The 25,796-nt window shown below is 37.7% G+C and overlaps 1 protein-coding gene across 2 annotated transcripts in view; it reads right to left on the reverse strand.

Moving 5' to 3' along the window:
- Positions 1-25,796, reverse strand: part of FAP (fibroblast activation protein, alpha) — a 69,660-nt gene that overhangs the window by 6,257 nt on the left and 37,607 nt on the right. For both annotated transcript variants that reach the window (XM_012655854.1, XM_012655853.1), the window contains 9 exons: positions 25,329-25,433; positions 25,160-25,230; positions 22,867-22,920; positions 21,067-21,191; positions 17,061-17,108; positions 12,045-12,143; positions 11,510-11,579; positions 10,581-10,775; positions 5,738-5,792 (listed from right to left, as the gene is read on the reverse strand). In XM_012655854.1, coding sequence (XP_012511308.1) covers positions 5,738-5,792; positions 10,581-10,775; positions 11,510-11,579; positions 12,045-12,143; positions 17,061-17,108; positions 21,067-21,191; positions 22,867-22,920; positions 25,160-25,230; positions 25,329-25,433 — 822 coding nt within the window. The remainder of the gene's footprint in view (positions 1-5,737; positions 5,793-10,580; positions 10,776-11,509; positions 11,580-12,044; positions 12,144-17,060; positions 17,109-21,066; positions 21,192-22,866; positions 22,921-25,159; positions 25,231-25,328; positions 25,434-25,796) is intronic.

Below are 25,796 nucleotides of genomic sequence, written 5' to 3' on the forward strand. Positions count from 1 at the left end.
AAAAAAAAGGTGTACTTTAAATTCTCAGGCAGCTTGGAAAAGCTATTCCTATTGTAGAAATGAAGTGGGGGGAAAAAAGAAAACCCGAGTTGACTTTTTCCTGCTCCCCCATGAGTGGGGCTCCCAGGCAGAGTGGGTGGCTGCTACAAGAAAAGAACCTACAGAGCAGATTGGCCATGAGAATTCTAGAATTTTGTCCTTTGCACTTAGATGCCTTGCCATTTTGTTTAAATGAAGGATAGCTTAAAAAACATTCTTAGAAGGGCACAGAATTTTGAAGGAGGGTTTATGGAACACTCTTACTTGAGCCACAAAGCACACTGGAATATTTCACCTATGGGCAGTAAGTGGCTAACATTTGTATGGCCAATGTTATTGCAATGGTCTTTGTGATTCCACACAATCTGTTTTCCTTGTCCTGCCTCATATCTCCCCGTCTTTTTTCTCCCCTCTTGCTCATTGGCTCTCTTGATGTTCTTCGAACTCTCCACACTGGATCTAGCCTCAGGATATTTGCAAATGCTGTGACCTTTTGCTTGGAATGCTCTTTCCACGAAAATTGGCATGTTTCACTTTCTTCTCTCTTCAAATGTCAAATGTCACCTCAAATGAGACATCCTCATCTTTCTAATTTAAAGTCGTACCAACCCTGCACCACCTTTCTTGTTTTGTTTTGTTTTTCTCCACAGTGCTTAATATCATTTAATATTCTATGTATTCTATTCATTTATCTTGCTTATTGCCTTTCACCCCAACCATTCCCAACTCCATACGGGTAGAGATTTTGGCTGTCTTATCAATGAATGTATTCCCAGGACTGAGAATTTGATCTGACATACAGTGGGAATAGCATGAATATTTGTTGAATATATAACTTTGCCATTAACTCATCTAATCCTCAGAGTGTCTTGGTGAGGAAATTCTTGCTGCATTTCACAATGAGAAAACTGAGGCTCAGAGTAAACTCACAGTGGCTCTGGAGTCAGTAAGCAGCAGAGCTGGGACTCAAACCCAGGACACCTGACTCAGCAGCCCATGCCATTTCCTCTATCCCTACGCTAGGGCAACGTCTTTTGGGAGAACTTTAAGTTCAGAGTCTAATATAGTCTCATTAGAGGTGCATTTGTCCTACTTTTACATCGTTGATCACACATAGCAATTCAAATTGCTTATAATTAGTCACTGGAAGAGAAAGGAACTAAGATTAAATCATGAACTAATGCTTATTCAACACCACCTGGCTAGGCCTATATTAACAAAGCAAAGCCCAGAAATGAGTCTGTTATTCTAATAATTTAGGCAAAACTCTCGCTGCTCTTCAATTGTCAGAATAATTGCTTCAGTGTTTATTGCATACCAGTGTTTTGCAGCCTTGACACTATTGAGATTTGGGGCTGGATAATTCCTTGTTGTGGGGGGCTGTCCTGTGCTTTGTGTGATGTTTAACAGCATCCCTGGCCTCTACCCACTAGATACCAGTAGCACTCCACCAGTGTGGCAATTAAAAATGTCTCCAGATGTTGCAAAATGTTCCCTGAGGGGCACAATCACCCTGGTTAAGAACCACTGTCATAACCAGATACTTCTTAGGCACCGTAGTGGGCACATAGTGGATATTTACCAAGCAGCTAAAACAAGGGCTACTGGGCTTTGGTTTATGTGAGCCAGAAAAATGAAAAGGGAAGATAAAAATGCTTTCCCTCCACCTTGTGAACTGGATAATGGAGGAAAATGAGGGATTTGCAGCTAATTGACCAATCGACTCCAAGAACTTTTGTCTGGTTAAATACAATGTATTTCTCAGACCACTAAAGTGCCTAGTACTTCACAGATACAGATACTTCCTTCCCAGATATGAAACACAATAATAGCAAAATATTATGGTAATTCTAAATGTCTTTCTCTTCCCCATCTCCAAGTTCTCAAAGGGCCCTGCTTATTATACTGCAAAAGAGAATGCAGAACTATAACTCTTCCCAACTGCTACTTCACCGCCTAAGTTCAGGGCTTTGATACTTGTCCCCAGTATCACTGCTCACCCAGGGCCATTCTCCACTCTGCAATCAAGATTATCTTTCTAAAACACCAGTACCACTCCCCATTAACTTCAGGAGCACTTCTCAGAGAGGTGCCCATGTAAAATATTGTTAATGTGAGGTTTGGGAGGGGGAGGAATAAAGAGTTGTGGGATCAAATACTATTTGGCAGTACCGTGTTAAACAAAATTTAACAGGTTTCTTTACTAGTCCTCATAGAGCCTGTATACACTGATATGTAGCATTCATGATTTGCCAAATTATTCATAGAACCTTTCCTTGAAAAATCTGTTGCTAGTGGGACACATTCGGGGGGACATTAACTTATAGAGTTACATTCAGTTTAAACAGCATCACAGATGTTTGACATAGCCAAATATTGTGCTAAATATTTGAGAAACAAAACTAAAATAAGACACAGTCCATTCTCTTGATGAGCTTACATTCTTATGGGAGAAACCAACAGACAAGATAAAACATGGTAATTCCTATTATGAGAAATATAAAGAGCTAATGGAACACTAAGAAAGTCATATCTGAGTTGGGTCTTAAAGAACAACTATGAGTTTTCCATTTTGGAGTGAAGAAGAGGTGGGGAAAGGAAGAAGAGAATGGACATTGCAGGTGCAGGAATAGCATGTACAAAATCATGGGAACAAGGAAGCACCGGCATAATTTAAATTGCTCACAAGGTTCAGGGAGAAGTGAAGAGAGATGAGACAGGAAAGGTAAGCTGGAGTCAGAAGGCCAAGAGCCTTGCATGCAAGGAAATGTATTTGGGCTTTATGTTGTGGGCAATGTGGAGTCCTATAAAATAAATGACCAGAAAAGCAACATGGTAAATATTGTTTTGGAATGATAACTTCATTAGCAACATTGGAACATGTGGGGCCAAAGCACTGAAGAGAGTTAAAAAGCAATTAGAATAATTTACACTGGTGCTACCCAACCTATGGTGCATGGACCAACAGCATGAGCATTATCTAGCATCTTGCTAGAAATGCAAACTCTTGGACCCCACCCAAGAGCACTGAATCAGAATCTCTGGTGGTAGGGCCCTGGAAGCTGTGTCTTAACAAGTCCTCCAGGTGAAGTTTATGCACGCTGAAGTTTGGGAAGTTCTGATCTAAATTATACGTGAAGAAACTCAAACTCGGGTGGTGTGAGTGGGGATGGTGAGAACAGACTTAGATGTTTAAAGCTGGAATTGACAGAACTTACTAACCAACAGAATGTTGGAGTCAGGTAAAGGGAGAGATTGAAAATGGCTCTCAGCTTTCTCATTGGGCTGATTAGGTGTGTGGTGAGGCCTTTAATGAAGATGAAGGCTTGTTTTAAAGTAGACTTTAACAAGATTACCTTGGGGTAAGCTAAGCTTGAGGCCTGGGTAAGACATTTGGGAGAGATGACCAGTAGTCATGGGTGCTCAGAAGAGGCGGGTGTTGGTGGCAGGCATCTGGAAGTCATAGTCAACCTTGAAACTACAAACGTTTGCCCAAAGAAATGAAGAGTAGTGACGGTTAAGACTAGACCCGGAAAAACACCAACATTTAAAGAATTAATGAAGTATAATGATCACAGAGACAGAGAAGAATGAAGAGAAAGGTGTCACAGAACCATGCACAGAGCTCCCTCTCCTTTATGTGGCTTAAAAAGCCCTCTGTTATCTGGCTATCTGCTTACCCAGACTCATTCCCTACTCTTTCTTCACAATACCTAAGACTTTTCAAGTTTCAGGCATTTCTGAGCAACTCGTGGACACCACGCTCTTTGTTAACTCAGGAGCTGGGTGATGTGCTTTTCACTCCACTTTGAATGCCCTGTTTCTCAGCTGTCTTCACTGGTCTCAAAGGCTAGCCTATTTCTAAATCCTCCCCTAGCTCCCACAGCCACAATTAACCACTCTTCTTCCTCTGTACTGCACGCAAGTTACGTCTCTCTTAACACTTGTAATATTGCTGAACTCCTGCCTTTTTTGTTGTTTGTTTCCCCCACAAGAGGCTCAGGCCTATAACTTAACCCATTTTTTATCCCCTAAAGAGCCCAGTAAAAGACCTAATTAAAAATTTACTATATGGATGAAAGAATGAATGAGTCAGTGATCAGACAGGTGGATTAATAAATGTGGAGCAGTCTTAAACCTGAAGAACTGACAAAAACAGTATAGTCTTAAGATATTTTTCCATCTGCTGGTTCCTCCTGCAGATCTGGGTCTGCTCAGGTGTTGTGTCCCTGGGCAGTCCACTTGGTACTGTCTTCTCTCGAATGTGCTCTCAGAGGCTACCTCATGATTACTGCCACGTTGGAAAGTAGGCAGTAAGGGGGGGTCCTAATATACTATTTCTGTGGCATTTGCACAATGAGATGTGGTGAGAATCTCTTATTGAAGAATTTCAGGCTGATAGGGATGTATTTTTGGGTGATGAGTGGGTTCTTTAAATCATCCCACATAGATGGTTCTCTACCAAACTAATACCTAGAATGTTCTATAAATGAAATAAAAAGTTCTACTTTATGGTTATTTCGAAGCCTGCAGTAAAAGCAAAGTCTAACTCCAAGACAAATGTTAACGATTACATGTAAGTGTTCAGCTTGAAATTAGAATTTTTCAAGGATTTGCTTTAGGAAATTTCATAAAAATGGATGGTAGGAAGGGTCTTATATGAAATATTTCACTATAAAATATTTATTTCTACTCATTTGAATTCCATTCTGTTTAGATATTTAACATTTGATAGTTTTAAGAAGGACCAAATGGCTTGAAGTAACAACTTTCTTCGAATTCATAACAGCTCTTCATCTGGTCACTGAGCTGAGAGTTGAGCTGAATCCTGCAGATTCCCTTCAATATTGGGTTTTATTCCCTTCATTTTGTGCAGGCCGCTCTCATAGAAAACAGCCAAGAAAAACAACCCAAGCACAAATGGCTGCAAATTGACTTGCAAATGTACAAATTCAGACCAAAAAATGAAACAAGAAATCTTCTTTGAAGGGTAATTATCATAATTTATAATGGGCAAATCTAAATTCTTTCCAATATTTCTCTAAACTTTCCAGTGACTTCATTGCCCATAACTGATAAGTTTTGCCACTTCCTTTTAATGTGTGTTTTCAAAACCTGCACAGTTCCTTAGAAATGGAAAATTATCTCCATAACCTACAATTAGGAAACTAAATAATACTTCTCTCCAGTTAGCACAAATTAACATTAGGTCTAATAAAATAATTTGCCAAAAATAAATATATATATATATGTATATATATATCAAACAGCCAAGCTATGACTCTGCTAGGTTAGTTGCTAAATTTATATTCTAAAAGTTCTTGTCATTTCAAACTTTAGCTCAAATTTTCATAAAATATAAAATAAAAGATACATATTTAACTCTAAAATAACAAAGTAAATTAAACCTTTGATGAATACTGTTCAGTTCAGTATGCTATAATATAGTAGCAAAGAAATAAGTAAAAATTTTTCAATTATGAGTTAATTTGCTATACAGGAAAGAAAATAAAAGATTGACTAAAAGAAACAAACACTTAAAACCACCACTTTGAAGCCCAGATTATCCAAATTGTTTCCACTGACAGATTAAATTATGTTGCAACATTAACATTTCATGAGAAACCTTATAAACGAACACTTTAGAAAATGATGATTGCTGAATCGAATAACAGGCATCAAACATAAAACAACTCACCCAGCCCCATATGGCTATTCTTTTTTCATCAATGAAACCCATTTCTATGAATTTTCTAAAGTAAAAGAAACAAATTTTTAGAATTTTAAGTGTGTACACATGACATTTACTTCATTACACAAGCATATTTAATTCAAAGATTTAATAGCAATGCTACATTTTCTTTGTTTAAACACATGCATAATAAGGCTGCATTTACAAATAATTAAAATAATATTATCGTGTTTTCTGCAAAAGGATAAGAGAATCCTCTCAGACTCTATTGTACAGTTATTGGGTAGTACTCTCAGGGCTGCAAGGCCTGGTTCCCTAACTTATGGATGAGTTACCTGAGGCTCAGAGACATCAAGAGACAGAAACACAAGAAGCAGCAACACCAACAAGTAGTACCAAATTTCCAAATCCCCAGCTTTTGGAAAGGAGGATTTTGTTGTTGCTGTTTTAAATTCGATTAATTTCTTATCATCTTGTTTGCTTAATTGTTAATCACCATTTCATTTCAGCCACATTTGAGAAAAAATATACTTCCCTCTTCCATTTCCTACTTAGGCACCCTCAATTCATCACGGTACGAGCAATGACACGTATCTTTTAGGACGTAGAAACGATCTGTTTCAGCTCCACCACAGAAGATCCTCTATTTGAAAACTATTTTGAAAATAAGTTTTTCCTTAGTAGCAATGGGTACGGCTGAAGGATGGCCTTTAAAAAGGCATGGGAAATCCTCAAAGTCAATACAAAACAAGAGTATTTCAGCCTAATTTAGACTATGTTTCCTGGCGGTTGGTGTTCTAGAGCAATTGTGATTTATTTGGGGAACGATTTGATAAGATCTCAGAGAAACAGAAGCAGAGGTAGAAAGAAGCAAACTGGACGAGCCATTGCAGAAGCCACTGTACGTGACGGCAACGGAAGGAGGGAGAAGACCAAAGCGAGAGGCGTAGCCCCAGAAGAATACTACTTTTTGTTCCATTCAGTTACTGTTAATGCCCTTTCTCATCAGTTCTCTGGAAGTAGGACCGAGTGATTTTCATTAGTTGAATAATGTAGTTTCTCAAAGGGATTTCACAGCAACCATTTCACTCCCTGCATTGATTCAACATGCACGTTTCCGATGCATAGAGGAGTTGGGCAAATGCCCGGGACAAACAGATGGGAAGAGGCCCCGTTAGTCACAGCTTACCCGACACTGATTCTGAAGGACATTGAGGAGTCTACAGGGAAGAAATGCAGTAGCAAACGGAAAGTTGCTACCTGTGTGGATGCTGCTCATGGTAGAGCAGAGAAAGTGTGCAGCAAATTGTGGCACTTCAGCAATTATTGCACAAACTTCAAAAACCAAATGAAAGAAGAGAAGGCTCACTTTCTTGTTAAAAAAAAAAAAAAAGATAATCTTGCTACTAGTGCCTGAAGATAGTTCTGAGCCATAAAATCAATGGTGATTTTATGATCTCCCAGAAAGCTAGCAATCATACTGCCTTGCATCTGGGGTAAAAAGCAAATAACAGGTGATACATGAGAACAGGAAATTCTTAACAGCTTTCTTCCTAGGTTTATTCTGAAACGATGACATTTACAGGAAATGATAGTGCAATAGTTAACATGGAAATGAAACATTAACACTTAATGTGGCAGGAGTAGGTTAAAGGTTAGCTAGATAATCTGAGCACTATGAGACCAACAAGGCTCTATAAAATTCACCTTCAAATTCTGAAGAGCTTCCAGAAGGGTTATCAGAAATACTGCTGATAATGTGGTTAAATCAACAAAATGTTAGTAACAAATGAAAAGGATGTTTTTCTAATTTTGGAGGCTGGGTTGGACTTCGTAACTTTTGTCTCATAAAAATGCCCCTAGGCCAAGGTCAAGTTAGAATCCTAGTGAGCAATTATTATCTTGTTTTGGAAATGTTCTTATTGATGCCATCTACAACAGCATGATAGAATATTTCTTCTCATATAATCCTTCCTCACCACTAACCCTCAAGCTACATACAATTTCAAAGTTGTGAGAATGTCAATAATGCCAAATAAACCCCAAATGAGCAGAGTTGCCCTTGCAACCACCAAACTTTTATGGCTCTCACATTTGTACCATTTGCAGAGAAACCTGAAGAAAGCAGGTCTCGGTTTCACTTACGTTTGTGACTGCACATGCATCTCCTTTAAAGCATTCTCTTTTGTATAGACAAAAGTTACGAGGTTGCATGACTTCTTTTTTCCCCCTGCTTTTCCTTGTTTAAATCTATTTATTGGCCTTGACTACTATTTACTGTTGTTTCTGAATATATACATATGATTTTCTTTTGGTATATAGAAAATTTAGCCAGATTGCATTTTATAAGAGATTCAAAGGAACAAATTTCATTCTCTGGGGGGAATGTTGAGGGCTACAGTAGAGGAATTATAATCACAATTTCCCAGGTCAGGCATTCAGTGTCTGATTTCTAAAACACTTTTTTGGGAGACGTGTGGTTGAATCATTCCCAGGATTATCATTATAAGTCTATCCTTTTTAGCTTCTGTTTTCTCAAAGCATTGGATTCCAAGATTTCCTTTTCATACTTGCATAATAATGATTTCAAGCAAAACCAAGGCCAGCCCTGGCTGCCACTTCCACTATTGCTTATGTGCTTTGCCTGGGCCACACAGCTGCCCCATGTTCACTGGGGTGCTTAACGAAAATTCTACCTAATAGCAATGTTGTCCCCTCAGAGTGCAGGTGGCTTATCCCATTTTACCGGATTATAAGTGCATTGAAAGCAGAGATCGTAAATTGCACAATTTTATACAGAATCCACTGCAATGACATGTGTTAATATTTGATATGTTGCTGAATGGCTGAGAAAATGAGTGAACATGTGTTTGCCCTATAGCAGGAAGACTTTCTTTGGATTCCATCATAAAAATGGCTCCAAGAAAGTAAAGGTATCCAATTACCATCTCTAGTCCATCTTCAATTCTAAACAGCAAAGAAAATTGGCATTATTGTGAAAATCAGTAGAAGGTAGAATTTGTGGCTTCGTGTTCTATGTGTTGAACATCATTGCTCAGGTTTAAAATTTCATTTCATCCAAGGAACACATTAAGAAGCTATTTCTTCTTTTTAAGTTTAAATGCAGCATTTGTGTAAATAAATGCACAAAAGTATGATGATGAATATTGGTGGGTTGTGATCATGATCATGACCGTGATTTTTTTTTCTTTTCTTTTTTTTTTTTTTCACTAATTAACTAATGCCAAAAGAAACCACTTTTTAGGTCTATTAGCTTTGGAAAAGACCTAACTGAATTATAAACGAAACATAATTTTCATCTCTGTCTTCATGTAGTCCAAGAATTACATGTCCTTGATGTTTATTGCATGGCTTAAATAGATGTGAGCCATGGTGCCAAAAAAAAAAAAAAAAAAAAAAAGTCCCTTAAGGAAGTAAAGTATAATTCTGAAATTCTGACAATTGTGATAATATTCTCCTTTAGGCACACTGTAGTGTTTATATGAGAAACTGATGCCTCAGTGGAGTTTTTCTTTGAACTCTCTCCCTCCAAACATGTTAACAGTGGAAAGGCCAAAAATCTGGATCAGTAAGACAGAGGGAGCCAATCTCCTAGAAGTTAGGAGTGAGTGATGGCTACAGATTTTAGTGTTAATAGCCTACTTACTAATTTGTCATATTTTACTCAAATAAACTTTGCTTTTAGTTGAATATTTTGTGTGTAAGTGTGTGTATGTGACTGATCATACATGGAAGAAACATTTGAAAATATATGGGTTATGATTACATTTCTATTTTTAAAAATAATTACTTGTGAGTTTAAACTCTTCTGTTTTGATTAGACACAAAAATATAGAAAAGTGTTGTCTGGGTCTGGCTCCTAACTGTTAAATGCAATCAGTGTTGTGTATGTTGCATTGAAATCAGTAACTATTAATGATATTGAAGTGATAAAAGAAGTGTACTAATGAATTTTCTATATTTCTCTTTGCCCATGAAACAGTGGTTCACCTTTAGCTGTCACACATTCCTATGCATCCATGACTGAGAGTGCAATTAGCCTGTTCAATTTTAGATTTATAAACTACTGTTTTCTAACTTCATCTACTCACACCATAATAACAGAAACCCAGCAACTACAGAGACATTGCCAGATGAATCCTGCACGGTGTTTCCAAAGAAGCAATAATTTTAGAGACAATATTCTTTTTGTTTCAGGAAAAGATGATTGAACCATAAATTGTGGTTGAAAATACAGTTGGGAAGAAAAAATCACATTATGAATCTGTCTTTCCTCTAAATGTTTTCATAATAAGATTTCTGTTATGTAAAATGGATGTGTTTTTGTCGAATGAAAATAGGCAAACACTTGTATGCTACCAATAGCCAACTGACAGCTAGTTTAACCACAGATGAAATGTCCAACACCTAAAAGTAAGTAGTATTGATGAACTCTTGAGCCATGTCTAAACGTATGACATAGAATTTACAATGCTTCAGCAAATTCAGGTATTTAGTTTTCTGGAGGTCATCAATAGAGTGACACAAATTTTCTTCCACTTGTGAGCTATGGTAATAAATGAAAGGATATTCGAATGACTGACAACACATCCAAGGAGGGTATTTGTTTTTTGGCACTAGGAATCATTTTTCTACATATTTATTAGCACTCTTCCATGAATAATTTTTTCGTATTTGGAAAAATGTCCCTTTAAGATTAATGGTAGTTTTAGACCAAGGTAAGAAAAGAGACAAAAAGAATTAAGTCATTAAAAAAATGGAGAAATGCAATAGTGATTGCATGACATTTGTTGCGTGTTGACATCTGCTCGAATGAGAAGGTGCTCACCTGACAGCTGTAATCTGGTCTTCAACTTCATAAACACCCAGCTTTCGATACACTGCATACAGGAATTTGTCACCTTGGAAAGCTGTTCCTCGACCATCCACCAAGGCAACGACCATCCCTTCCTTACTTGCAAGATAAGATATCCAATTAACAGAAAATACAGACCTTACACTCTGACTGCAGGGACCACCATACCTAAAGGAAAAAAAAAAACAAATCTCTGATTCCTTTACAAAACTCAACTTCTCTTTCTGGACAAGCATTGCCTCTAGTAATTCCCAGTAAAATTATGTGATAAAATAACAATGGCGTTAGAACTGGCTCAAAATCAAGAGGAGACCAGGCTTTTCCCAGAGGTTTGCTACAAGGAAGTTGTTTTGGGACACAGCCTCTCCTATTCCCCAAAACGGATACATCTAGGGTTGGCATTTCAAGGAATATGTGTGGGTTTTTCGTCATTTCTGCCACCTGCCACTTGCTAAAAGCAGACATAAGATATACTAAAAAAAATACATGGTGTTTTAAGCAAATTGTGTGTAGGTCAGCACTGATTTTGGGTGTGATTCCACTAAATGTATTCTATTCCTTTATTTCATTTCTAACTCAATTACATAAGACGTTAAGATGATTTACAATATTTTTTTGGCTGCAATTTCTCTATCTCAAAGGTATTCTGACACATTCGGCAATTTGCCATACAAAGGAAATTCAACACAGCAAATGCAAGCAAGTCCATCTAAAATCTCAAAACTTCCTCAATTCATTTTAAATAGCCATATTTTATTTACTCTGATTAGTTGAGGAATATATAAAAACAGCATCAATAGGAACTGTTACCAAGGAGAATGGTTCATTCTATTTCATAAATGTGTATTTCATCCAACATATTTTCAGTAAATAGTTTTTACACCGAAGAAAATATTACATACACTTGAATTAGCAAGGGATACTTCTTTGATCTGTCAAATTGAGGAGGAAGAATCATCTTGTACCATAAAGCTTTGAAAACAAAAAAAAAGGAGAAAATTTTCATTCCACAATACTCACTCATTTTCTTTAATTACAATATATACCATAAAATCAATTTATAACTACTAAGTTGTTAAGAATTGAGAATACACTTAAAATTGATTTTTATTAAGTATTTTATGTTTATAAATGACTAGAAATCTTGAATTACTGTTTGTTCTAGAAGCACACATTCTAAAATTAAAATTAGATAAGCTCTTTTTTAAAAATGTCAGTGCTGAAAGGGAGCTATGGAAAAGTATAAGATCAGCTATATTCACAAACATACTAAATGTATTTAGTAAAACTAAATATTATTACAGTAAGATTGTTTTAAATAAGATCCTGTAATATACTATAGGGTTTGGACTGTAACGTTTACTGTATAATTATTTTTAAAGTAAGAAAAGTATTCAGCTTCATTTCTATAAATGAGAAGTTTTTAGAAGATCTTACTAATTTCATCCACTTCAAGTTTCTTAGTTTCCTCTTTTGGCATCTCAATATTTTTCAGAGCATTTTCCAATTCCTTGTTGTCTTCCAGGATTTTGATTTCTTAAAAAAATAAAATGTTCATTTTAAATTAATTGTATTTCCTCTAAAAAATTCCTTTCTTAAAATTCCTTTGGCTTTAATATGGATGACACTGAAGCTGTGTAAGGCTTGCTTAAGAAGTTTCATTTTGACAGACATATTTGTAATCCAGCCGTTAGAGCAGATGAGCTCCTGAGGACATCACATTTTAATCATTGTCTCCTAAACTGATCCTTATGGCATCAAAACACATTTTGAGCTGAATCACAGAAGCAACAATGTGTATCCAATCATGTTTTCCTATCTCCTACTGTTTGTTTTTCAACTTAAAGTCATGTCCTCAGTAGGTGATATTTCTTTTATCATCTGTTAGAGAAAAAAGTAGTAGAAATAAAATCTAGATTGCTGAGGTCTCAAATTTAAAATAATTGTGTAGTTACAAAACTTGTTTTTTTTTTTAAATTTTTAATGTGTGAAGTCAAATATTATTTCTGTGATTTTTAATATTTCTCTCTTTCTTAAGTTTTTCCTGTTGTACTTGATTAGTATGGGATAGTCTCTTTTTTTGGTAACTGAATTACTGTGAATACTATTCCTTCAAATCCTTCCTTTCAAAGTTGTTATATATCTTAGTAAAAAAACAATATGTGTACATACTGTACTCTCTTTCTGTATTACACCTTTAAAAAATCTTTTAAACTGCTGTTTATACTTGAGTTCAGCTATTTTTCACACTTTAATCTTTGAAACTGAACAAATCCATTGATCTGAATCTGTAGATTGGTTATACATGCAAATAGGTTTCTAGCAATAGAGGGCTTTTTATAGGTTTTCTTTTGAACTGGGATTGACACCAATGTCTTCTAGGGAAAAGTTAGTCTTTCACATAATATGTGGAGTTTGTAGCTTTATATTTTAAAAGACGGTCTGGATGCCTTGTGAGATACAGCTATTGCTACAGAAGACGTCCCATGGACTTCTTGTTTTTAGCCTTTTTGAAAAAGTGGTCGCTGGAGATAGGGAACTGGAGGAGTACTTGTAACTATACTAAGTTTGCCAAACCCACTTCTCTTGTAACTCTCAGTTTTCATATACTCATGGCATTTTGCTCCAACATGTTATATTTAATCTTAGCACAAGTATAGATGTTTTGGGTATAATTTGTATAAGATACATAATGAATTTCACATTAACTTTGGGTAATCTATCAGGAAAGAGATACTTGTGACACCTTAAAAGTTAAAACCAGAAAAATAAAATGAATATACAATTCTAAGTATAGTAGAGCCAACTCTTCCTTCTCCTTGTGTGGAACCTGTACGTGGAGCTGGCATGGATGAAGGGAGTCCTGTGTGGAGCAAGTACACATAATGTCTGATTGATTGATTGATTAATTGATTACTATTTTTATTATGCTACTACAGGTACTGAAAGTTGGAGACAATATCCAGGTGTTGGTACGTTGTTATGATTTTGACTCTTTCTCCTTTCTATTCCTAACTATTGCACTTTTCTAATTCATGACTTAATGAAATTCCAAATTTAATTCAAAAGTTTACTAATTCTTCTACAATCCAGAGTTGTATTTTTATGGATAGGGAGTGGGCAATTTTTCCACCTCCTGGACCACAAATGGAATTTCATAGCACTATGGGGAGAGTAACTGGGCTTCTCTATGGGGTTTCACATTGAAAGCAAGGGGTGGTATAGTCCAGACTGTACCTTTTACTTTCCTTCACTCATCACTGTATACTCAGTGCCTAGAACACTCAGAACCTAGCATCTGGCATGTAGCATGTGCTCCTTATATATTCGTAGATTCTTCATTATGATGAAATCAAGTTGTAAGAATAATGAATCTTATCTTTGATTTTTGTTTAAAGCACATTAAAATGCCATATTGCTCATTAATTAAATGAGGAGTATCTGTGGAAAAGCTGATAAATGAGGTCATCCAATCAATTGGTTAACTTTAATGAGCACTTGCTGTGCCCAAAGCAACTAAACCCAGTTGGGCCCTTGATATCAAGTGCCAGCTCTTCTGGGTTTCCATAACACCTGGTTCAAGTACTATCTTGTATTTCCACATGACCTTACCCCTCTTTGCAGAGAAAATGAAGCCATTGCACTGTTTTCCACAATGTCTACAAACTGTCATGCAATTACACCAATCATTTCTTCATTCTCTCTATCACAATGTGAGAGATGAATGCCCTCACCTGTCTCTGGCCTCCATCCTCTCCCAACTTCTTAGGGGCTTCCTTCCTCTATGTCTTCAACTCCCTTTTTCTCTTAATTTCTTTCATAAGTATTTAATCATACTCAAATGTTTATCATCTTTCAAAAACAAAATTAAACCTCCATCGATCCTTTACAGCTATCACGCCACCTCTTTCCTCCTCCCCTCACAGTCAGACCTACTGGAAATACTGTCTCTTTTTATGTATTCATGCAGGCCTAACCTTACTTCACTCTGGCTTCTACCTCCACTGTTCCACTGAAATTGTTCTGACCAAGGTCATGCCAATCTCCTTCTTGCTGCGTCCGTTAATCTAAAGCAGGTCTTGCTTCACTCTCTGCAGCATTGGACACAGGTGAAGATCTCCTCCTTCTTGAGATTTTCTCCTCCCCTGCCTTCCATGGCACCATACCCTCAAGGTTGTCCCCTTCCTTTACTTCCCTCTCAGTGTCCTCCATAGGTGCACTTTTCTCTTTCCATTTCTCAAGTGTTGGTGTTCTATAGTTTTGTTCTAGGCTCTTTCTCCACTAACTCTATCTACCCTTATTTTTCCCACTCTGCTGATCTCATCCATGTCCAAGGCCTTAGTAACCATGTGTTCCATAAACTAATGACTTCTTGATCATTATCATCAGTCCAAACCGATCCTCTGACATCCAGGTCCAAGACTCTGTTACCACAGAACACCTTCACTTGGATAGCCCATCAGTACTTCAAGCTCAACATGTAAAACAAAATTCACCATCTTCCCCAAAACCTGCTCTTCACAGTGGCTCCTCTCTTTCAGTGAAAAGCATTGATATCAAGCCAACCATCCAAGCAGTATCAATCCTTCCTGCATATTGATGAGTCTCAGGTTTGATGTAGCTATCATCAGGAAGCTTTTCCGAACCCCCAAACCCAGATGAGGTGCTCGCCCTACAGGCTTCCATGCTTTCTGTATTTTCCCTATCTTAGAACTTTACCCAACTCTACTGTAACTGCCCATTCACACATTTGCTCTCCCCACTGATCTATCATCTCCTTGAGGACAGGGACAATGTCTAAGCCAGTATCTATTCATTTTATAGATCTCGCACCTGGTACAGTGTCTGGCTTAATGTGATAGTTGCTCAATAAATATTCATTGAATGAAGATTGCTGGCACCAAATGCAATGTAAAATGGATGAAAAAACTACAAATAAATAGAAGACACATCATCTGCTCTAAAACGGCAGCTGGGCATTTATTAAAAATCCAGCATAACCCAAGAGTTACTGAATTGGAATCTCTGGGGAGGGCCTGAGAGTCTATATTTCTAATAAACATATCAGAATTTCTCCATGGAACTGTGCTTTGAAAGAATTTGAATTCTTTTCTTTTTGAGTTAGAAAATATATAATTACATGTGACATATATGAAAGTGATGTGAACACTGTACCTATTTTGTAAGTATTGAATGAAGCAATAAAGCTTCAAAAGCAGTACAAAGATTGATATCTGCAAGGAATCTACCACAGATATAAAGGAAGTAGAAATCCATGCTATGGGAAAAGATAAGCATGCAGTCACGATAAAATGGGAATTATACATCTATGCTGATTTCCATTAAAACAAAACTTTACAGGCTTGAAAGGAGTATTGCTCTAAGCTTTCTGTCACTGCAAATTGAGATGAGACAAATGAAGAAACATAACACTGTTATTCTTAAATGTATTTCATTACTAGACACAAGGTTAAAGAAAATTTTAAAATGAAACTAAATTCACTGTCCCATTATTACAATGCCTATCCTGTCCAGAGCTCCTGAATTGACTATTTTTTTTCTCATTACTTTATTTTCACCTAGCCATCGAGCTGACCACCAAACTAATCCCGAGGCAGTCTCCTGACTTGTCACCAAAGCTGTCCATGGGCAATCGCAGGCCTGGGTGCTGAAAGAAGTGGCATCTGCCTCATTGTCCCTGCTCTCCAACAACTCCAGCCCTATAATGTTGTTTAAAAGTAAATCAAAAGATAATGGAGAAACAGCAGGAAAAGTATCAGAGCAATTAAACACTTGAGTAAGTCTGTTCAGAGCAAAAATGGTCATCCATGAGCTGTGAACTATTTTGAACCAATATCGCAAATACAGGATAGAGGAGGACTGTCTTGATAGCAGTTGAAAATGGAAAGACCCTCCAAATTTCAGGGCTCTGATATGTGGCAACAATGTGATGTAGCTGTTAAAACAAAAAAAGCTGGCATGATAGTCACTCTCTGAACTGAAGTTCTATCTAGAATTTGTCTCCAGTTCGGAATGTTACAAAACAAAACAAAAACAAAAAAACACACAAAACAACATACTCCCTGCCCCCCCCCCAAAACCAGGAATCTATTTGGGGAGGGAGATTGTACTGAATATGTTGTATGCTAAGTTTCTTTCCAATTCTAACCTTCAGTGCTTTTTATAAGGCTGATTGGGGAATACAGAATTAAACTCTCTGATATAACTCATCTGTGTTATGTCAGGTTCTCACTGCAAATAAATATTAAATTTCATATAATCAGGTTTGACCCAAATAATACCCAAATCTGTGCAATAATAAGTTGTGTGATAACAGGATTCCACTGCAGTCTCCCTTGTCAGTGTGGGGAAACTGTCCTGCTTTCTCTAGTGGAGTATTACAGAAAATTCAGGATGTCTTTGGACAGGACAACAGCATGCAACAGAGAGTACCTTGATCGGTGTGGCCGTCATGAAGGGTGGAAATGGGGAGGCCTGGACCTGTGTGCAGGATGGAAACAAAAGCACGGCTCAGTGTTAAAATAACTCTTAGTTTTCAACAAGGACTGCTGGAAGTATTTATGATTAGTGTCAAGCTCAAGTACATCTTTTAATTCTGTAGCTATTTTTTTCCCCATGAAAACATCACCTTTTAAGTCACATTTAAACAACACGTGAGATCAGAGCCCAGTCAAAGAAAAGATGTGAGAGAAGCATTGCCTGTGCACTTTTCCAGGAGTAATCCTGAGTAGTTAATACCTAATTACACAAATGCACCCCAGAAGCTGCAGTGACAAATCGCCTTCTGGGAAGATGGGCTGTGTGGGTCCAGTTTGGGCTGTGTCTTTATTATCAAATAACCTTCACCAGTACCCACATTGTATTTCAACCTGGCTTCTTGGTTTAATGTTCACTTTATTCTGATGGGTAAAATCTAGCATTTTTTTGTGTGCATAATTAATACATGCAGAAATTTATATGGAATATATTTCCTTTTAAAATATGCTATGGCAGGTCACATTCCCTGGGAAACAGACCTGGAAAGAGGTTTAAATTTTATTGGGGGTAGGGGGTGGTATTGGGATGCACACCTGTGGGGAAGGAGAGGAAGAGTAGGGCAGGTGGGCTTCAGTGCTATCACAGAGACCCCTAGATGGCCTGCAGAGTTGTCTATAATGGGCCAACAAGCCAGGCTTCTACCATGGAGCAGTCGTCGGATGTGGTTGCGGGGAGAGCAAGCTGCAGAGAGGGGGCTCAGCTGTGAGCTGTCAGCCACCATCACGCTCAGCAGCTGGAGAAATGAGTGAGTCAGTCCTGAAGATGTGGGTTCTGGCTGGCACACCAGTGCCCACTACGTATCCCAACATAAAATCCAGCTTCTCTGTGCAGAAACTGGCCATTTTAACAAGATCTACAAATAAACCCTGACTATTCCTTACTTAAACTATAGAATTAAATAATATCTGGAAATATACTTTCAAAGGATAAGTTTGCTCAGGCAGTCAATGGGTTAAAACCAACAAATGTGGAGGTTGGGGGTAGATGTTTTTCTGCAGCCCCAGATGTGGCTGCTTCCTTCCATGTGGAGGGAATAGTGTTAGACTAGCCCCTTGGCCCCATGCAAAGCAGAGGAGGAGTGACTTTGGTGAGTTCTGAGAAGATCTGGGTATGAATAGCTCCTTCTGTCTTGCTCCTGGCATCTTTCTGCCCGCGGAGACCATGCTTTTGATCTGTTCCTTGGTGCTGTATCTGTGCCAGGCTCCATGCAGGAAGCCTGTGGCTGTCTTGTTGCACCCGCATTTGTGTGAGTAGTTGTAATTTGGGGATGTAATATTGGGAAGCCACACACCTTAGCCACATTTTCCAACTAGCCTTTATAGGTAATAAAGCCAATATTTCGATTTCCTGCCTGACTCTTTACTCTAATTCTGAAATGGGAAAAAGGCAACTATTTATTAGGCTCCCTCAAAACCAAACCAAAACGAACCAAAAAAGTTCTGTGTGGAATCTCAGAATTTTATAGAATGCAATTGCAGAGCTTTTCATTTTGGTCAGTTTTTCTTCAAAGTTAGCAACAGGGACAAGCACTCATATTACATGTTTGGCCAAAATGCAAAGAAATGAGACCTGAATCTAAATTTCTAGACTCTAATAAATCAGCATCCACCCTGTGAAATTTCCAAGGGTGTGCAGTTCCAGTAATGAAAACTCACATATTTTTTTTTTTTTAACCTAAATGATGAGACAAACTAATGGCCGACTGTTCTTGACACAGGGGCCCGAGGGTGTGGTCGTAGCAGCCTAAGCATCCCTTGTCCAGAAACCCACCTTATGTTGCCTTTGTTCCATCAGCTTCATCAATATGATTTTACCTGTTTTAATCCTGTCATCTAAGACTTACTCATTGTCCCTCGGGAGAGTTTGAAGTTACATAATGAGGCTTTACTCTTAGTCCTAAAGGGAAAGATTTCAAGGTTTTTCCTATGATGGCGCAGTGACTCATTTTACTGGAGCTTCAAAAACACCAGACGATGTGATGCTTCCCACACAGTATATTTTTTGCTAAATGGGAAATTACCATACTGCCAAGGAAGAGTGAGTGGTGGAAAAGTCAGGCGATTCAAGTTCTAGAAAGGACTCTTCCACCAACTTTTGATGAGAGCTTAGTCTTGGATTTCTTCTCTCTTCATTGGGCACTTAGGCTCAAGAAGGTATCAGGAAGACAAAGTGATATAAAATGTGGCATAGTGCTTTCCAAAAGCGTGAAAGCATTATACAAATGCAGAATGCATAAACATATAAATGCATGTATGTAAGTGAGGTGTCACTGATGCCTTTATCTGTAAATACATCAGCATAAAACAAGTTTTTTGGTAGACTTTGCAAGAGACAGTAATGATATTCCCTAACACCTATGTTTATTCCACAAATATTAAATGCCCATAATATATTGACATTCTTTTTGGTCTTATGAATACAAAGATTAAAAGAAAGCAGCCCCTGCCTCCCAGGGAGAAAAATAGATAAATCTCAGTACTGAGATGAATCAGTACTGTTAGTTCAATGATACTATGTGCCTGGCACGTAAGCTTTCAATATATGTTGCATAAATACATAGCTGGGGTTGAAAAATGTTGCATATAATTTGAGAGGGACATTTAATGTGTACCTTTAAATGCCAGTAACCACAATCAGTACATATGGTCATGAACAACAATCTCTCGACATTTCAAAGATGCCACTGACCAAACATTTTATGAAAGTGTTATTTCAAACTGACATCTTGTGCCGTCTTAAAGGGAGCACTTGGGTTAAAATGCTTCTTCATGTCCACACAGTCAAATGATCTGTGGCTCAGGTTCTGGGGCCAGGTGGCTGGATTGAGGGAAGTGGCATGTCAGGGTGGACTTTATTCTGGTTCACTTTACAGGAACCTCGGGGCCCTTGCAACTGACTAGGGATCTCAAGTTGTTAAAGATTCCATTTGTTCACTAAGTCACCCATCCCCACTTGGGGAGTTGATACCAAAAACAGGATGATAGCATGCATTTTGTAATACCTCTAGCCAAGTGTTCTAGCCCCTGGCCCCAAACTGGGGAGGAGACAGAGATTGGAGAATTAGAGGTTTACCAAGTCAGTTTTCCAAATCTCCATAACGGCTACTAGGACTCTAACATATTTCATTGATCCATACTTACCTGTTAACCTAACCTGTTTTATTGCTTACGACATGTTCAAGATACAGATAAAATATGCATAAAATTAAAATTCTATGGATAGAAATTATTCACTAAATGTACACATGGCCTAAACAATCAGGAAATGTTCTGTATATTTATTTTATTGTCTATGATTTTTTATATTTGAATGAATTCCTTAAAATGTTTTCTAAATTTAGAAAGGACATACTGTATGACAAAGGTTCATTTTCTATCCCCATTGAAACTACACTTTTAAGAATGACTCACCTGCAAGGTAGGGACCTCAGGCTTCTAGGCCATTGTTTTTTCCCTGGCTGTAGGAGTCTGCAATTTCTCTGGGCAAATGGGGCCAAAGTCCAGCAACCATTTTATCAGAGAACACATCTTTTTATGACATTGCTAGCTGTGGATAGCTGGTAGATTGCGTCTGCAGACAACGTCATAGTGCTATGGAACGTAGTGGTTAAGAGCATGGGATTTAGAGGCAACAGATCCTTGCTTCAGTCCTGGCTGAAGCTTATCAGTAGCACTGACGATTGGCAATTTACTCTCAGTTTCCTCAACTGCAAAAAAATGGGGATAATAATACCTTCCTATCTTTCTTTTATTATTTTTCCATAAGCACTAGATAAGATCTTTACATATAACAAGTGCTGCATAACTATAACTATAAACTATAGAATCGATCAGCTGGTGGTGACGAGGACGACAAGAATGACAGTGGGGATGGTAGCGTTTCTGTTAGGTCGGTTACCTACCATAGCAGACAAGTGCATAGTACTTGGCGTAGTCGCTGAAACTTGCTGTGTAATATTGGCACCTTTCTTTCCTTAGATGGCAAGTAACACACTTCTTGCTTGGAGGATAGCTTCCAATGCTAATTCTAGAGGGAAATGAAAATAAAACTAAGCTGAAATTTTGAGATTGTATTTATCAAAATGTACTACTCCATGTAAAGTGACTAATTTACATATTGACATCAAACCCACTCTATTTTTCTGTTGCCAATATCATTTAAAGTAAAGGGGAATCACAGTATTTTGATGTAGCTTGATTTTTGATCCATCTTTGCCTTAATAGGCGCAAACCTTCAGGGAAAAGCTTTCTGTGGTTTTCCTGGGGTGGGAGAAACAATGTGAGTGAGACAGTCACTTTCCATCACCGTTAATCTCTTACACTTTACAAAGTGGCTGGGAATGTGCAGTTCATCATCTTCCCTTTCCCACCCCATGGCAAGACGCACAAGGACAATCTGGCAAGTATTACCAAGAAGGGGGTCCCTGTTCCTTTTATATGTCTGCAAGGGGCAATTAATAACAAGCAAACTGGAAATAAGAAACCACGGTTTGAAGTGCCTCCTCAGCCTTTTGCTCCTTTTAGCAGGAAAGTTAGGCTCATGGAAACTCAGCCTGAGAATGCTCTCTGAGCATATTCTACGAGCTAGTCTGCACCTACCACAGTGGTCTCACACTCGCCTTGGCAGAGCCCTCTGCATGGTTCCTGAATGGGGTGATTCAGCTTTAATGTGTACACTCATGGCCCGTATTCCCAAACCCTCAGAATCAGAATCCCATTTGCGGGAGACTAGATGGTGTCATGCCAGGGTGAGGGTCGGGTTGGAACCCTGTTGTGGCTGTCAGGGTTACCAGGGCCACCTCTAAGACCCTTCTGCTGCTGCTCCTCACCCTGTCCTGGGTGTGGCAGAAGGTGGCCAGAGAGATTGCTCGTTCTGGAGAGAGAGTCTCCCTAACAGATAAGGTAAAACCATGATCCAAGAGGGAACGGAGGAATATGACAGAGGGAAATTTCTTATTTCCTCTTTAATGGATAGTACTTATATTCCTCTTTTGGTGTGATCTTGGAAATGTTAGGGAGACAGTGAAGAGTAAGGGCTCAGAGGGCAGCATGCCCAGCTACAAATCTGGCTCCAACAACATTATCTGTCTCATAGAGCTTTGGGAATTTAATGGAATGGCATACGCAAATCAGACAAAAATGTGCCTACCATACAGTAGACTGCCAACATATGGTAACTATCATTTTTATTCCACATACAGAAATGGGGGTTGAGGTCACCATTTCAGTCCCCAAGGGGACAACTGGATTGAACTTAAACACCAACATGGGAACAGAGATGGGTTATGCCAAAGTGCACCTTAGTAAAAGAAATCACACAGTATGGGAATAAAAACAATGCCTGGTATATAATAGGTACTCAATAAATGTGCATTAAATAAATAAATGTTCTCAACTACCTCTAAATTTAGTTGAAGTATTTAGTACCAAAATAGTATTTAGTATTTATATGAGCATTAGAATTTCTTGTTTTTTCCTTTTGAAAACAAATATTTTGAGTTGGCCAACATTTTGAGAATGTGTGTTTATTATACTGATGTAGTTTACAACATTCTCCAAATGTTTTATCTTAATTCATAAATGATTTTTATTACATTTCACACTTTAAAAAATATTCTACATCTCCTAGGGACTCTGACTTATTTTTATTCAAATATCAATATATTAATATATAAATACCAGAATGAATTGACATAAATTACCTATAGATATTTCTTCTTCCAGGGTAACCTTCAAATTCATTGCTAGAATAAAACCTGAAAATACATTCAGAAATTAGTAAGTATTGATGATTAAATGATAATAGAATTGTTAGTACTAATACTAATATAGTAAACAATATAGGCATACATTCATCTCATGAAACTATGTATTAATTGGCACTTATATGCACAAATAACTGCTGTTTATAACTGAATTTTGGGTGCACACTCTGACTTCCAAATCATCAGTCGAAGGTTAAATTATGCTGAGTACTCTTTTTATTTATAGGCAAATTACATTCTTGTTCATTCATCATGAGCCATGCAAAACAAACTAGGATATTTGCTTAATATCACACTTTTCCTTTTCCATGATTAATAATATTTTACCGGTTTCTATGTACTATATTATTTACTTTTGCCTATGATTCTGGACACACTTTGAATTTATTTCACAGAAGCCTTGACGGTATTTACATTTGCTACAAATCAGGGAAATTCATCCACAATGGATACCATACAAAGGACATGTTAATTTACCCAGACACAAAACAAGTCACAAGCTAGCATACTTGTTACGTAAGTATCCAGGTGCCAGTTCTAACCTGTCTTAATATAGTCATGAAGTGGGAAATCTAGTTTAGTGGGAAATCCAGTTTAGTGAGGTGGTTTTCGAGCTTCTGTGTTCATCTGAATATCACAAACTGTCATTTTTTTTTTTTTCAGGAAGATCATAACACAGTGTGAAAAGTTTGGAATAACCTAAGTTTGGTTTAATTTTCAGGATGGTTTGACAGTCCAGTTACTTCTATGTCCTCAATATCATGAAAATCTTATTAGTTCCAAGAGAAAGAAAAAGGCAACTGAATACAACTCATTCCTGGCATCAGATTTATGCCCTAAGCTAGCCTCTTTCTACACATCTTTAGTAACTTCACGTGACTCTAGTCATCACTTGCCTTTTCCATATACATCATCCCAAATATCCTGTGAATAAACTACTCAGTATCTTTCCCCAAGAGATCCCTGCTGCTTTCTTGCTATGGGGAAGGCTCCCCAGTAGTCTGGCTTCTAACCCTTGCAGCAGAGTCTACTTTCCCCCTTTACTCTCTCTTTTCCTCCACAGCCAGTAATTCACCAGTCCCGTTCAGCCTCCACCTGTCTTTACTGTCTGCCCTTCCTCTCTCATTTAGCGAGTGTGTATTAAACTGCTCCTCTGTGTCAGGCACTGTGCTAAGTGCTAAGGATGCAATCAAAGAAGGAGGTACAGTTTTGTCCCCAGAGTCTCTAATTCATTGCCACTATTCTAGCTCAAGCTGCTATCACCTCAGGCCTTTGAAGGGTAGGTCCAGAGGCTGGTCTCCTACCCTTCAGTTTTCCCTACTTCCTCAGCATGTTGAAGTTAATTTCCCACCTTTTATTTTTTACCACGTCACTCCCTTACTTTGACAATTTTCATGGCTACTCCATACAGTGTCCAAGCTCCTTTGCCTTCCATTCAAAGAATTCCATAGATTAGCAATAGTTTACAAACAGGTTTTCATCCAGTGATCCTGGACTAATGGCCCCCTCCTATTGCTCCTAGAGTACCAGGTAATGGGAGGCAGATTGTGAGCAATAAGAGAGGACCCCTGGATGTAGACTATATTAGAAGCGACTGAAAGAACTGGAAGAAAGAAGTCCCATGTTGAGGTTAACAATAAGAGCCTTAGATTTAATGTGCTTTTGCTTTGAATCCTAGTCTGCTACTAACTATGTAGCCTTTGGCCATGTTAATTAAATTTTATGAGTATCAGTTTTCTCATCTGTAAACTTGGAATGATCATTTCTACTTTACAATATCTGGTATGCACTAATTGCTCAATAAATGATAGCTGTGATAAAGATTAATAATAATCTTAAACTTACATAACAGTGAATCACTACAAAAGAGTCTCCATATCTATGGGCTACCCTCCATGGAATTTTAAGCTTGCTCATTGCTTCAAGTGTGAAAGAGTAAAATTTGCCTTTAGAACCAGTTATGTTTTTAAAATTTTTATCCTTTTTATATAATTATCTACCAAGTATCAGAATAGAAATGACTATCTACTAAAGACTTTTTTCCCCAAAAGGAAATCATGTTGACTAGTTCTTAAAGAACATGCAATCTTAAATGAACTCACAACTGTCAGAACTAAACTATAGAGTAACAAGAATGCTCTTGTCTAAAAGAGATGGTACAGTATCATTTGTGCGTCCATCGGTGCCAATTAAAACCTGAATGGTGCATCGTGTTTCGTGCAATACTTACAGTGAATCCTGTGTTACTCTGAATATATTTATGGCCTCCCACTTGCCACTTGTAATTTGAATAGCATTTTCCTATAAAAAGACAAACATTATGTTGTGTGAAGCTGAGCGTTATTTGAGCAACCTCAAGTGAATGATCTTTGAGGAGATAAATCTTGGAAGGAACGTACCACAGTATCTTTGATATAGTGAATATGTTTGTAGCCATCCTTGTCGCTAAATATTTTGTAGTATGAAATGGCATCATAGCTGAAAACTGGTGTTGAAACAAAGAACTGAAAAAAATGAACAGAGGTTATGTTCAAAGACAAACTGAACTAAAACCATAGATTTTTTTTTTTTTAAAGCAATGTGTGGTCATGTGTCTAGGAATCAGAATGCCTTCCTTCCCTGTGTTCTGTCACTCACATCTGAAATTCCATTCTTTCAGACGGACAGCTTTTCTAGTGATTCTAACAGGTACTTGAACATTCCAACAACTGCTTGGTTGCTATTGTATATCCCTGGATTTATAACGTTTAATTTGATTAAATTTCTATGTTCTGAGGTTATGTGGTTTGAAACAGAGTTAAAAGAATAACAAATGGATATTGGTATTTAACCAAACCAAACTTTAAAATGAGATATTTGACCAAAAT

This window comes from Propithecus coquereli, unplaced genomic scaffold, assembly GCF_000956105.1.
Source record: "Propithecus coquereli isolate 6110/MARCELLA unplaced genomic scaffold, Pcoq_1.0 Scaffold49, whole genome shotgun sequence".
Taxonomy (NCBI): domain Eukaryota; kingdom Metazoa; phylum Chordata; class Mammalia; order Primates; family Indriidae; genus Propithecus; species Propithecus coquereli.